The sequence below is a fragment of the Lactuca saligna genome, chromosome 6, assembly GCF_052625555.1.
Source record: "Lactuca saligna cultivar CGN05327 chromosome 6, ASM5262555v1, whole genome shotgun sequence".
NCBI lineage: Eukaryota > Viridiplantae > Streptophyta > Magnoliopsida > Asterales > Asteraceae > Lactuca > Lactuca saligna.
Genome location: NC_136422.1, coordinates 93,819,606 through 93,835,587, shown reverse-complemented (window position 1 = coordinate 93,835,587; position 15,982 = coordinate 93,819,606). Strand labels below are relative to the sequence as shown.

The following is a 15,982-nucleotide window of genomic DNA, read 5'->3' as shown; positions in this document are numbered from 1 at the left end:
CGAGTCAACCTGGTGAGTAAGCTAGGCGTACTCAACACGTACGCGGGGCGTGCTACATACTTGACCAAAGTCGAGGAGTTGACCACATACACGCAACGTATCCTTTGGTGCACCCAACGTACGTAGCTGCCACCCATCCATTTCATCAAGAGCTTAATCCTTAAGCTATTTTGTCCAAACTCCAAATCTAGCCGTAAAAAGACATCCTTAATAATAAAGTTTCAACTTTGTGATATTGCATGGCTATTAAGTGCTCAACACCACAAACCCTAACTTATTAACTCATTAAGACAACCTAGATCATGCATGGAAAAAAACTAATGCCCAAGATCATATTTTTATGGCTTTAACATGCCATATAACATCTGAAATGACAACTCAAACGTCTTGGAGTACTCCATACTCACAAGGATCAAGATTGGGACAAAAATGTGCCAGCTTTAAGCTAAAACTATATTTAAATGAAATACGCATCAAGGTTGGAGCTTTATACCTCTAAAAGGTGCATAAGGGAATGCGAGTGCTGGATCCAAGGCCTTGAGTGAAAACACTACAACTTAAAAGCTCTTCCTTCCTCTCCAAAAGCTCCAAAATGGCATTAAAAGACTCTCCGAGCTTCAAAATGCACTCACACGCTTTAGAGTTTCGAAATGAGGGAGAAGGTTGGAGTTAAGAGAGTGTATAAGGCCATAAAGATGTTTAAATAGGGTTTAAACCCTAAAGATTAGGGTTTGTACCCTTGCTACCCCAACGTACGTCCAACATGGCTAATAATTACAAAACGCCATTAGGGACAAACTTTGCAATACAATCACCAACCAAAGGGTCAAAAAGGAAAATACCAGAAAATCAAGATGTTTCATTTGTTGTTCCATTTGTTTCTATAATTGTATAAATATAATTGTTTGCACTCAAATTTGCAGTTCATCTTTGATGATCACAAACTTTTAATTTCTTTGTTTTTTTTAGTTTGGATATCATATAATGTTTAATTTGGATGTTAAACTTTATGTTTAATTTGAATTTTATACGACGTTTTATATTTTATTTATAATTATTTATAAATTCAATATCATTCAACACTAAATAACCAAGGGGGTTAAAATGACAATTTTCACTCGATTTCTAAATACAAATTCATGCCAAAAATACCGTTAGCACATATGCTATGTTTGACGCACTAACTGAAAAGCTATAGCTGAAAAATTAGCTGTTAAATAAAAAGCTAGCTGATAAAAAATGACGTTTGGTAACACCAAACTAGCTGAAAAATATGAAATAACATAAAAAGACATTTAAACAAATGTGTTTTTATAATTAATTAAGTATATAAAAAAGTTTTTAAAAAGCTAGTCTAAAGGGGTGTTTGATTTATTTTTTTGAAAGATAAAAGTTTTTTTTTTTGAAAAAGTCACAAAAAGTCAACTTTTCTAAAAAATCAGTTCTCCTTCTATCTAAAATCCAAAAATAGCTTTTTAAAGTGCCAAACACTTTTTTAGCTTTTATATTTTCCAAAAGGGATAATGACTTGAAAGGGTAACGAACTTTCGACTTTTGTTACATTTAGTCACTAAACTTTTTTTCGTTATCAATTTGCCATTGAACTATTGAAACTGTTCACATTTTACCCTTATGACCGGTTGTTGCCGGTCATAAGGGTAAAATGTGAACCGTTTCAATAGTTCAATGACAAATAGATAACGAAAAAAAGTTTAGTGACTAAATATGAACAAAATCGAAAGTTCGTTTCCCTCTAAAAAGTTCAATGACTAAATGTGAACAAACTTCCTCTTGTATTATGTTTTAGCAAGTTATTTATTTTTGTTAAATTGTAGCAACATTTGTTGATGAAGAAATCTATGAAATAAAAACAAAACAAAACCCTGAAAATATATTTAAAAAGAAAACAAAAAACCAAAACCGAAATAAAAAACCAATGGTTTGACATTTTCCAAAATAAAAAATCAAAATTTCCAATCTGATTTTGGTTTTACAAAAAAATGAACCATTCTCATTGATGTGAATTATGACCATTGGTTTGACATGCGAAATTTGTGACATCCCATGAATATGTAGTTACAACATCGTCTGAACTCGTAATTCATAGTAAGGGGTTAGAGTATCATCACATGAATACGTAGTTACAACATCGCCTGAACTCGTAATTCATCACCTACAGGTTATGGGCCTGCTGGTGTTTCCGTTGGGTTGTCTAGAATAGTCCGTGGTCGCCATCTATACTCCGGTAGATGACTACATCGCCACATTGCTGGTTAAGGTTATGGTATCTCCTTTCATCTTACATCACATATTCATCATCATCTATTTACCTAATTATCACAACCTTTCTATAATCACCTATCTCTCATCATTTTATTTCATCACACACCAACTATTTCATCTACCCATGTTTCATCCGCAACATATTTGTAGATATAAAATAAATATACCGTTTAAATCTTTTAAAACATGTATAAAATCGTTCATCCAACATAGACAGCAAGTATTCAAACAATATGCACACATAGTACGTAATTTATATAAAATACATCATATCTATGTGTAAGATGAAAGTAACTATATATACCATAAATGCTTCCTAACTTTGAACCCTAAGGTTTACTCTACTAAAGCTTCATATTCTCGGCTCTCTGAACCTAGAAGGGTCCAGATCTATCACACCAAAAAGCTCAAGATAGCTCTTCCTCTCACTCTACACACTCAAGCTCGCTAGGGTTCTCACTTATGGGAAAGGTAGTCGCAATTGAAGGCCATACGTGCCTTTAAATATGGCTCGAGCCCAAAGATTTAGGGTTTCTGCCAACAGCGCGGACTCGTCGAGTCACCTCACCGACTCGTTGAGTCCATTCATTAATCCGAGTCATCAGTCACGATCTTACTCGACGAGTTGAGGCATCAACTCGTCGAGTCTCTCTTCTTAACTCAAGAGAAAAATACTTAAATGATAATACCTGAAAATCCGGATGTTACATTTTGTTTTTTTTATTTCTTAGATTTCTTCATCAACAAATGTTGCTACAATTAAACAAAAATAAATAATTTTGCTAAAACATAATACAATAGGAAGTTTGTTCACATTTAGTTATTGAACTTTTTAGAGGGAAACGAACTTTCTATTTTGTTCACATTTAATCACTAAACTTTTTTTCATTATTTATTTGCCACTAAACTATTGAAACTATTCACATTTTACCCTTATGACCGGTAACAGCCGGTCATAAGGGTAAAATGTGAAAAGTTTCAATAGTTCAATGGCAAATAGATAACGAAAAAAAATTTAATGACTAAATATGATAAAAATCGAAAATTTATTACCCTTTTAATTCATTATCCTTTCCAAAAATGACTTTTATTTTTTTTATCATGCAAAAACACGACAATTTACGAAAGCTCGAAAGCTATTTTTTCGGTTACCTTTAGCCCGTGTCAACTCGTTACGTCTTAACCCACATATTATTATACAACCCTTGTATCTCCCCTCTTCTGCCATTTTATCAAACCCTAGCAAACATTTAACCTCTTATCAACAAATTTTCAATCATAATCACTTTCGTTTTGTAAGAAGCCCCTGATTCGTCAACCTAACTTCTTTGATTTTCCTCAGCAAACTATGGATTCTCAACCCAACAACTTATACGAAACGGCGTCTCAACCCGATACCGGCAACGATGACGCCTACACGTTCCTGGAATTCAACACGCAAGGCGAAGAAGACTTCAATTACCCGGAGTTTCAAGAGCTCTCACAGCCCAATGCCGTTCGATCTTCACCCTCGTCATCAGTATGGCCCACACCGTCCGACTCTATATCCGTCGACACCTCCGCCGCCGTCGACCACCGCTCTGACAGCAACGCCTCCCCTGGTTCGGCAACTTCGGGAAAGGGTGGTGGTGGTAGGGGGAATAATAATGTTAATCAGCCGTCGGCGGTCGATGCCCTTGCTGCGGGGATGAGCGGATTGAATTTTGAAGAGACTGGGGATGATGAGAGTTATGAGTATGGTAAGGGGGATTTTATGGAGCATGCTTGTAAGTATTGCGGGGTGCAGAATCCGGCGTGTGTCGTCAGGTGTAACGTGCCATCTTGTCGGAAATGGTTCTGTAATTCAAGGGGGAACACTTCTGGTTCTCACATTGTTAACCATCTGGTAAGTGTAAATTGACTTTGTTTATTACGTCGTTTGTTTTCATATTGGAATTACTTTTATTAAACTGGCAATGACTTTCTGTAATTGTAATAAACACAAGGATCGAAACATAGAACATGTTATGTAAGATTTTCAAAAGTCGACCATGGTCTTTGGATACAATTTCGTGAAGGGCTTTTTGCAGAGCGAATTCTAATAGGAGAGGCAGGGTTAAGTAATTACTGTCCTATGTTATTCTTATAAGATAGATTCTTGTGGCGTAATGAAGCTTGAGTCATAGTTATATGAAACTTTATGTCTGCAGATTTGTGCAGTCTTTCAACTGATGACTTTAGGGTTTTTGACAAAGGCCTTGTGCCTAGGCATCATGATGCCATTTCGTTTGGTTGAAACTTAGTCGAGTCTTAACATGTATATGTAAAGTTGTATTTGGGCCATGGCCAAGCCAGCCATGTCTGAGGTAGCAGACTCCCATTAGCATTTTGCTATTATTTTCTGCTATAGATTAGGACATTGATGTTTCTGGTTTGCTATTTTTTCCCAAACAACTGAGGGTTATAGTTAAGCTGTTAAGGATGTAAAGGGTACGTTAACTATATCTCTGATCTTTAGTAGTTATTATTCGTTTTCCGTAATGAGTTCTGTGGGTGTCAGGATAAGGTGGGAGGAGTTTGAGGCTGTTTGATACTAAAATTTAGGTAGCATAGGGTGATTGCTATATAGGAACAATTTAGGGTTTATTCTGGGTATTAATTGTAACATCATGTTAAAGTCAAGAGTGATTGGATGCGTAGTGTTTTAAGTTAATACCAAAGATGATGTGAGGTTTCTTCATTGTCTGGGTACTTCTGTGAAGTGGTTCACTATTCTCTTTACTTTTTCTCCGAGGTTGGAAGGTATAGCAAAGTGGCGTTAAAGCTCTGGATTCACTTTTGGTTAGGCATATCACCTTAGTCGCAGCATCCGCATGTACTGATGTACATCAGATTGGTACAAGATAATCATGAAGTATCTATTCCTAACTATCATCAGTATATATTTGGTTAACAAGTGAAGGGATAATGGATGATTGATTTTCTAACTAAGGCATGAAAAAAATTTATGGCTCAGTTTACTATACCCATGATTGCTTTTTTCAGGCTAATTTGTTGGCCTTTTTGCAGGTTCGAGCTAAACATAAAGAAGTGTGCCTTCATAAAGACAGTCCTTTGGGAGAAACAATTCTTGAATGCTATAACTGTGGATGTCGAAATGTTTTCCTTCTGGGATTTATTTCAGCCAAGACCGAGAGTGTGGTTGTTCTACTTTGCAGGGAACCATGTCTAAATGTGAATGCACTCAAAGACATGAATTGGGACTTGAGTCAGTGGTGTCCACTTATCGATGATAGATGTTTCTTGCAGTGGCTTGTTAAGGTTAGCTGTTAGCATAGACACACACACACATATACAGATCTATTTTCTGTGTTTTCATGATTGTCCGACACATAGAGTTGAAGAAAACTTGTTAGTATCTAAAAAGGGTTGTTAAGGTTAGCCTTGTGTTGTTTTTGGTTTGAAACTGGTTACATTTGTGACATTGCAGGTTCCATCTGAACAGGAGCAGCTTCGGGCACGTCATATTAGTGCTCAGCAGATTAATAAGGTGGAAGAACTTTGGAAGACAAATCCTGATGCTACCTTGGAGGATCTTGAGAAGCCTGGTGTAGATGATGAACCCCAGCCTGTAGCCTTGAAATATGAAGATGCCTATCAGGTTTAAATGCTTGTAGTTGGTTATTCCCTTGGAACACTGTTAAATATCTAGTTTCTTATAATAATAATAATGTCTTTGGCATCAGATATCATTTGTATTTGTAATAGTAATATTGTAACATGGACTTTGTGGATGCAGTATCAAAATGTGTTTGCCCCACTCATCAAACTTGAAGCTGATTATGATAAAGTAAGCAATGCTTCCACTTGTTTTCTTTCTAATTAATATCCTTTTCTTCAGACGAAGAGAAGTTAATATGTGGTGGTTGAAAATTTGTCTCTGATCTGAAGCATGTTTGTTGTTTTGTTTGATAGATGATGAAAGAATCTCAAAGCAAAGACAACCTGACGATTCGGTGGGATATTGGTCTTAACAAGAAGCGTATTGCATATTTTGTTTTCCCGAAGGTGATATAGAGAGTGTTACGTTTATTTTGTTTTTTGATTTCCAAATTGGTTTTATGTTAAAAACGATGAGTAATACTAATGCAGGAAGATAATGAGTTACGTCTTGTACCTGGCGATGAGTTACGACTGCGGTACTCTGGGGATGCTGCTCATCCAGCTTGGCAGTCAGTTGGACATGTGGTGCGTCCCTGTTCCTTTAGCATGTATTTGCATAGTTGCATGCTTAAATGGTTATTACATGTTATGTGTTAAAGCTTGTTTGAGTTGTTAGTGCTTCTGTTTATTTATTAATTAGTTTCTCATTTTCTTCTTTCCAGATAAAACTCACTGCACAAGAGGAGGTGGCTCTCGAGCTTCGTGCGAGTCAGGTGGTACTATCATGATTTCTGATGCCTTATTTGTCCTACTGGTTTCAGTGCTTACTGGTGATGATGTTTGCAGGGAGTACCTGTTGATGTGAACCATGGTTTTAGTGTTGACTTTGTGTGGAAGAGCACAAGTTTTGACAGGATGCAGGGTGCAATGAAAACCTTTGCAGTGGATGAAACAAGTGTCAGCGGGTGGGTTGGATATTAATTAATATTATCATCTTAAATTAAATTCAGTGTGCTGGTGATTATTTTGTTATTTTGGTGTTGAAAGAGGATAAGATGTTATTTTCTTAATATTTATAAAGAATAAGGAAAACAAAGTGTAGACTGTTAAGGCAATCTTTCTTTGTTTATGATTTATGAGATTTTGGCTTTGCGGGTGATTATAGTTAGGTGTGAGTGTGCACTATATTCTTTAGGTTAGGGTTACTGCTTTTAATAATAATAATAATAACACACAGTGATGCCATTGATGTAATGCAGGTATATTTACCATCATTTGTTAGGCCATGAGGTTGAGTTTCAAATGGTCCGCAATGCATTACCCCGCCGTTTCGGTGCACCTGGTCTTCCGGAGCTTAATGCATCTCAAGTAGGTTTTTCTTACCATATATTTATCGTATGCTTAAATGATTGTAGTATTTGATTTTGATATCACACAATAAGGACAGGAATACACAGCATTTCTTCCTGGCATCATGGCCTTCTGTTTCTTGGTCATTTGATCATCTAAAAATTAAAATAGTCTCGGTCTATAGAACCTTTAGAGTGGACATGATATCATCTTCTATTTATCCATCCTTGGGCTACTTTGGGCCGTATAGGTTAAGCAATATTGATTTTTCATACATTCTCTATAGGGCTAAAGGCAAAAGAAGTAAAGATGCACTCTTTCTTGTTTTTTTTTTTTTTTTTATTTATTTATTTATTTATTTATTTATTGTGTACTAGTATAGCATCGTGCTTTTGATCTTTTTTCTTAATAAGCATTCTATTTATAAGCGTTATGATGACATCCTACTTCCATTTGTTTTTCTTGTTAGGACATTGTACTTTGATAAATCTATCCAATTATATCACTGGAAATTGCTTTGTTTTTTGGACGACATTGCTGTAGTTAGGTAGATTTCTCAAAGTACAATGCTATATTAGGAAGAATGAAAGTAAGATGCTACAATAAACAAATAAACAAATGCTCCCTGCTACCAACTTTTCCCTAGTAGTTGTATGATGTCTAAGCTTGTTGTATTGTTTCTATCACACGAATCTTTTATGTGGATGGCCTGACTTGCTGCATTAATGGGTAGGTTTTTGCTGTAAAAAGTGTCCTCCAGAAACCAATAAGCTTGATTCAAGGGCCACCGGGCACTGGGAAAACAGTCACTTCGGCAGCAATTGTTTATCACATGGCCAAACAAGGCCAAGGACAGGTATTATTACTGCCATCATTTTTAATATTTTAAAGAATACAAGTCAATTTTATGACAGATTATGACGGTTATTTCAACTAAAAATAGGTTCTGGTATGTGCACCTAGCAATGTGGCTGTAGACCAACTTGCAGAGAAGATAAGTGCCACTGGCTTAAAGGTAGCCACATTTATCAAGTCTTTCTTTCTGCATCAAGTAAAACTGTAAAAAAGAAACACCCATAGGCATACATATATCTTACCGGATTAAGTCCATTAAGTTAAACAGAAACAATACCCAAGAGATGTTCTTGGTAACAGTTTTTTTTAATAGGTTGTTCTATGCAACCAACATCTAAAATAGTTGCATTTTAGAGATTTGTTGCTTCTATTGTTTACGTCGGTATTTATCATAACCAGGTTGTACGACTGTGTGCTAAATCAAGGGAAGCTGTTAGTTCACCCGTTGAGCATTTAACCCTCCATTATCAGGTTTGTTTGTTTTTCATAGCATCTTAGTTATGCATAGTTGCATTTCAACTCTCATCTAAAAGATCTGTTCAATTTCAATTGGTTTCTTTGAAGGTCCGTCATCTTGATACTTCTGAAAAGAGTGAACTTCACAAGCTGCAACAATTGAAAGATGAACAAGGTGAGAGCGTAGCCCAACACATTTTCTTTTTTTGTTTTTCCCCAAATATAGGGCCAAATGCAAGAAATATCAACATACTATCATTAACTTGTGTGTTTTATATCATCCCATTTTCAGTTGTTTCTATTACAAGATTCTACTTCCAGTTTATTTTTTTGGCAAGGCATTGTAGCTTGAAAAATCTACCAATTATAACATTTCACTTTAAATATTTTTCTTATTAGGACAATATACTTTAAAAAAAATATTTTTCTTTTATTCCTTTGTCATCTTTTTTGTCTTTGTTGCTTCTTATTTCTCCTTCTTGTATACAGTTCTGCTTTGTGCTTATTATGATTTCATTTACTTGCTTTTCTAGATCTATATGCAGGCTACTGCATACCGAGTTACTAACAAGTTCACTTTGTTTATAATAGTGCTAAATACATCTCTTATTGCATACTACTTCCATTTGTTTCTGTTACAACATTGTGCTTTGAAAAAATCTACCCAATTATAGCAATGCCATTTAGATAAAAAGCAAAATTTCATTGTTATATTTGTGTAGATTTTTCAATGTACAATGCCTAATAATTTTTTTTTTTGAAACTACAATGCTTTAACTGGGTAGATTTATGAGAGTAGAATGTCTTGATAAAAAATAAAATTGGAAGTAGAAGGATGTAATGTAAGTAAGAAAGATGCTGTATTAAACAAATTAATGAAAGTAAGGTGCCATTTTGTTGCATTTAGTTGTTTACAGTTTTAGAAAAAGTAGAATCAGCTGACCTCAAGAAGATTTTCTTTTCCTAGCACCATTAATGCCATTTATACACCTGAGCTGATCTTACTGACTTGTTTGAGGGTACTTTTCAAAATTATGGTTGTAGCCTGCCCTTGAGGTGACAGATTTATTTGCTAACTTACGCAGGGGAACTGTCCAGCAGTGATGAGAAAAAGTATAAAGCACTGAAGCGCGCTACAGAACGAGAGATATCTCAGAGTGCTGATGTCATCTGTTGCACATGTGTTGGCGCTGGAGATCCTCGGTTGGCCAATTTTAGATTTCGTCAGGTTAACATTTTTATTTTTAGTTTATGGGAAACATGGTTATTATTTCTCATGTTATGAATTTTACAGTTTATTTTCTTTATCAATATTATTTTTAGGTGCTTATTGACGAATCTACTCAATCAACTGAGCCTGAGTGTCTTATTCCTCTTGTTCTCGGGGCAAAGCAGGTACATATATATATATATATATATATATATATATATATATATATATATATATATATATATATAGCTTGTATTGCATGGTTATTGTTTGTATCACACATCACAGTTGTACTTTCTATTCTATCCATGTGCTAGGGATTATCACAGTTATTCTAATGGAATGTTTTTGTATTAGGTTGTTCTTGTTGGTGATCATTGTCAGCTCGGTCCGGTTATCATGTGCAAAAAAGCAGCTCGTGCAGGGTTAGCTCAATCACTATTTGAGCGACTTGTGATGCTTAGTGTCAAACCAATTAGATTGCAGGTCTCTCTCTTGACCGATTCCCATTTCTTTGAAAACATTTTGCCAAGAATCCCTCCCTCTTCAATGCATCATGTTTGTGAAGCTAGGCCTTACATGCCTTTTTTTTGTTTACCTCTACATTTACAGGTTCAGTATCGGATGCATCCATCACTTTCAGAGTTTCCTTCCAATAGTTTTTACGAAGGTACCCTCCAAAATGGAGTGACAATCAATGAGAGGCAATCACCAGGAATTGATTTTCCCTGGCCTGTGCCAAACCGTCCGATGTTCTTTTATGTCCAGGTATCTACAACTAATCTCTGCATGCTTTTCATTCACATGCGACATGGCATATATTTCCTTTACAAGTGTGACAATGTCATATTGACCTCAAGCATCAGCATCAGGTTGTTACTGCTTTGGAATTTTGCCATGTCTTCAGTATACTCTCGCGTCGTCAATCAGCAATATACTTTAATAATATATACCAAAATAGGCAACACACATTGCAACCTTTGATTAACCTTTACTTGTGGTTCCTCTAATATTTTTGTAGATGGGACAAGAAGAAATTAGTGCTAGTGGAACCTCCTATCTTAACAGGACTGAGGCTGCAAATGTTGAAAAAATAGTCACCACTTTCTTAAGGAGCGGTGTAGTTCCAAGTCAGGTAAGTACATTATTCTTTACTTTTTGGCCTTTGATGGGTGATTATAAATATAAATGAATTTAATTTATGCAGATAGGGGTTATAACACCGTATGAAGGGCAGCGTGCGTACATTGTTAACTACATGTCAAGAAATGGTGCACTTAGGCAGCAACTTTACAAGGAAATTGAGGTAACATATGCATCTTTTTGTAATCTGTAAAGCCTAAAAGTTTATCAAAACAAATGCACTTAGAACTAACTGTTTGTAGGTTGCAAGTGTCGATTCGTTTCAAGGACGGGAAAAAGACTACATCATTTTGTCATGTGTGAGAAGTAATGAACATCAGGTTGGTTGGTGTAGTTATGGTCGTTGTATTTGTGTCCTTTTAATTACTTTACTGCCGAATGCTGATCCTTTTATCTATACAATGATTCCTACAAGTTATATTTCATCTATAATCCTTAGAATGATAGCTTCATTAGGCAGCATGTCCAAGTGACTTCACTATTAGGCTAACCTTTTGGGTTATTTCTTCTTGGTATGATAGATAATGGACTATGGTGAGAAAGAATTGATTGATGTTTTATTTCTCTCTTGCTGATCCATGAGAATCTTATAATTATTGTAGTAGTGGAGGTCGGTCATTGTGGTTGGATTTTATCTTTCGGTCATGTTTGTTAAATATTGAAAGCTAGAAGAATGGTCAGGAAGGGTAAAATCCATATGTATATATATATATATATATATATATATATATATATATATATATATATATATATATATATATAAATTGCAAGAAATAGCAACATACTTTCACTTATACTTTCATTTATATTTACTACATCATTCTATTTTTTATTTTCTTTTCAAGGCACTGTACTTTGACAAAATTCACCTGCTATAGAATTGCACTTCAATTTTCTTTTGCTTTCCAAAGTCTACCCAATATCATTTGCTTTGTATTTGGATGTTATTGCTATGTTTGGGTATACATTTTTTTTAAAGTATGGTGCTGTAATAGGAAGAAATGAAAGTTAGATGATATAGTAAATAAATCAATGAGACTTGCTATTTCTTACATTTAACCTTATAAATAAAAGCATGGCTTCTGTAATTGTAACAAGGAGATTGGATGCAATGTTCTCTCCTCAGTAGTGCTCCAACTTAGACCACCTTATTATTTGAATTTTTACTCTTGGCTTTGAATAGCAATTCATATGTCACTCTTATTTTTTGTTTGTTTTGTGATCAGGGTATTGGATTTCTTAATGATCCACGCAGGCTTAATGTTGCACTTACACGTGCTCGTTATGGTATTGTCATTCTTGGAAATCCGAAAGTTCTCAGTAAACAACCATTATGGAATGGTTTACTCACACATTATAAGGTACCCTACCCTTTCTTTACTGCAGTTATCTTAAGCTGGGATAGGGATAGTTATTCTGTTTCTTTTCCCTTTAAAAATAATCAAACCCAAAATAGTGCAAAAATATCTTTAAAAGTATGTATGCTTTGAATTTAAGCACAAAAGACCCAGAAACACTTTGATTTTGCAAGTTGGTCTTTTTATGTGTAATGTGAAGACATTCCCACAACATAGTGATAGTGTAATGTGGACAGGAGCATGAATGTTTAGTGGAAGGTCCTTTGAACAACTTAAAGCAGAGTATGGTGCAATTTCAGAAGCCAAAGAAGGTATCATGATTGTTGTGATGTGATGCTTAAGCTTAAGCCCTAGTGGAAGCAAGCTTATTTATTGGTTTGTGGTTTACATGAGTCAGATATACAACGACAGGAGGCTTTTCTATGGTGGTGGACCTGGTATTTCAGCTAATGATAACTTTGGTTCTGCTGCTGCTGCTGCTGCTTCAGGAAATCCTGGTGCTGATGGAAGAAACAGTCGTTCCAGGGGTGGTACGCTACTTTTTTTTAAAAATTTATTTTATATAATTTTCGTGATTCTTAAACCTTGTGGAAGAGTGACAACTGACATTGTAGTTTTGTGTTACATTTCTCCTGTTAGAGTTTAGAGTTAAATGTAAGAAATAGCAACGTACAATGAAAAATCCAGCCAGTTTTATAGCAAAATATCTAACATCCAGATACAAAACAACTGGGTAGGGTAGGTTTTGCAAAGAAAAGAAAATGTTTATTTATTACAAGATAAGTGAAAGTAGAAGAAAGAATGGAAAGTATGTTGGTGTTGGTTACATTTAGCCCCTATAATATAATGTATAGTGTGGATAAGTAGTAAAGTATATATGTATATATGTTACAGGTCCATACATGGGGGGAGGTGGAGCAGGTAATGGGAGTCATAAAGGTAGTCTTCATCCTGCTGCATACCCAATGCCTCGGGTGGCTCTTCCACCATATCATGGTGGTCCGCAGCCGTATGCTATTCCAAGCCGTGGAGTACATGGACCGGTTGGCGCTGTTCCTCATGTTCCGCAGCCAGGTAGTCGGGGGTTCACTGCTGGTCGGGGGAATGCCGGTGGTGGTCCTATTCCTATTGGCAGCCATCTCTCACACCAACACCAGCAGCAGCAACCTATCGGGGTGGGGGGATCTAATTTCAACAATTTTCCTTCACTAGAAAATCCAACTAGCCAGTCATCAGTGGGTGGTGGTCCATTATCTCAGCCCGGATATGTTTCTAATGTTAGTGTTTTCTTCTCCCTCCATTCCCACTAAAAATGGTTGTCAAGTCCTGCCCCATATAAATATAACAAATGCAGCCTGCCTGCCTGCCTCTTCTAGATTTTGTTGGTTGAGTTGTAAATTTAATTTATGAGGACTTGTGTTTGTTTGTGATAGATGACTCAAGGGCCAGCACAAACATTCCGTGATGGCTTCTCGGTTGGAGGCATGTCACAGGTAATCTCAATCTCAACTAACGATTCTTAGTTTCTTTTATATCTGCCCAATAATTTCTTCAATAAGAACATGAGTGACTCAAAACAAATACAAACACTACTCATCTCGTGTATAGTAAAAAAGAAACAGCAACTTATTGTCTTAGAAACAACATGCAGGATTTCTTGGGTGATGATTTTAAAAGCCAAGGCTCACATGTCGCATATAATGTTGCTGAATTTTCAACACAGGTAAATAAATCTTCTCAACTCTCAACTTGTTTTTACTTGTATATATATATATATATATATATATTGTTCATTTTTTCAGGCTTCTCAAGGTGGATATACTGTTGACTATGGTAATCCGGCTACCCAGGGAGGGTTTCCTGGAAGCTACTTGAACCAGAATTCTCAAGCTGGATATTCTCGTTTTGGTACAGGGAACGATTTTATGTCTCAGGTTTGTTCAAATATCTCCACCAACTAACTAACTGCACTCAATATGTATGCTATGTTATTATAGGCAAATGAAATGATTTGCTCATTTCATGCACAGCATTGCTCAAACATAAAAGTGTGACAAGGTGAAGGTGGTTCATAAATCATAACTTACTCAACCCTACTCGTTTGGTAAAATGCAAGAAACAGCAACACAATTTGGTTTCTAACTTCCTATCAGTGTATAAGATTAATTAAACTTGGAATTGTAACTAAGAATGAAACACTGCTATAAAATATGCCTGCTTTAATTGGGTTTGGTTTGGGGTTTGATGGAATGGAAGTATGTTGGTTGGTGATGGTTTTTTGGAAGTAGAAAACATGACATGTGTGCTTGACATTGGCAGGACTACATGGGGATGGGGGGGCATGGTTCTCAAGGATTGTTTACACAAGTAGGGTTCACCGATCCATCACAAGATGAAAACCACTTTGGTGTGGCCCCCAACAATTCTCTTCAGACACAGGTTGCTTCATATTCTTATTCTATTTTACTTTTTCAAAATCCAATCCAAGGCCTTGTTTTGTTTGTTAATGCTCTCCTCAAGATTTCTATTGGTTGGTTATTTGAAAGAAAATTGTGTGAATTTGGGTTTTGCAGAATATGATGAATCCATTATACTCGCAGCCGTTTGGTCACTATAACTCTCAACCTGTAAACATGCAGCAACCACCTCCTCCTCCTCCTCCTCAAGGGCAAGGGCAGGGACACTACAATGGTTGAGGAATGAACAGGATTCCTGCCAAGGGTTGTAGTCGTCCGGCCGCTTGACTTTTGCTGCCACTATGTTTGACCAAACTGTATATCTTCTTCTACCCCTAAAATACGATTTAAGTTTGACCAATAAAAGAGATGTATATCAATGAACAACAGAGGATATGATGATGATTTTTGATGGGAAGACATGTGGTGGCAAATAATGGGTTGAGTTGAGGAAGACACAGAAAAGAAAAGAAAAGAAAAACCTCGAAAGGAAAGAAAGAGTGGGTAAAATGAATGTCATATGGCCTGGTTTTGTTGTGTGGAGGGTTTGTATTTTTGTTGAGGAGAGGAGAGCAAAGTCGATTGATTGCACACATATATAAAAATAATACACAACAGAAGAGAAAAAAGCAGGTGGTGGTGGTATTGTATTGTAAGGATTTTGTACAGGCTTTCGGCTTTCGTGTTTCATCATCTATCTAACCCTTGTGCGTAACAACAACCGGGACATGTACATGTGTCATTACTTATTTTATCAAACAACCAATATTGCGCTATGTTTTTTGTTTGTTGTGGGATGGATTTAGGTACATGACTCTTGTGTTTTGATTGATATCATCTTAATTCTGAGGAATATTGTGTACTATATATATATATTTCATCCTTCATATGATTGGTTTCTTAGGCTGTGATGTGCAAACTTTTTTTTTTTGATGATGATTAGAGCATTATGTCTTTTTCATACATGACAGATTACAACATCTTGTACTTCCTTTGATCAATACATCCTTAATGCAAAATATGGTGTCTAATGTTTGTTACGCAAGATAGAACATGTTTGTTGTGTTGGGGATGTGTTGGGTTGACACCGAGATTGATAATGGCAAAACATGTCAGACATCGATTTGGTGATCTTAACTTTTTTTGTCTATGCAAAAAAAGTGTCGTTTTTTATCCTCTTCATAAAAGTTAGCTTTACGAAGCCTTTACATACTAAGAATTGTGGCGAT

The 15,982-nt window shown here is 35.9% G+C and overlaps 1 protein-coding gene across 1 annotated transcript; it reads left to right on the top strand.

Annotated features, from left to right (window-relative positions):
- Positions 1-3,473: 3,473 nt before the first annotated feature.
- On the top strand, positions 3,474-15,656 carry LOC145001484 (regulator of nonsense transcripts 1 homolog). The gene is made up of 29 exons (XM_078960857.1): positions 3,474-4,168; positions 5,332-5,583; positions 5,753-5,923; positions 6,062-6,112; positions 6,238-6,330; positions 6,415-6,510; positions 6,648-6,698; positions 6,772-6,890; positions 7,185-7,293; positions 8,009-8,131; positions 8,219-8,290; positions 8,530-8,601; positions 8,695-8,761; positions 9,672-9,814; positions 9,910-9,981; positions 10,154-10,282; positions 10,409-10,564; positions 10,818-10,931; positions 11,004-11,102; positions 11,182-11,259; positions 12,166-12,300; positions 12,534-12,608; positions 12,695-12,827; positions 13,192-13,574; positions 13,731-13,790; positions 13,949-14,020; positions 14,100-14,231; positions 14,617-14,736; positions 14,871-15,656. Exons 1-29 carry the CDS (start codon positions 3,632-3,634, stop codon positions 14,991-14,993), a joined length of 3,837 nt encoding a protein of 1,278 aa, XP_078816983.1. The 5' UTR covers positions 3,474-3,631; the 3' UTR covers positions 14,994-15,656.
- The last annotated feature ends 326 nt before the right edge of the window (positions 15,657-15,982 follow it).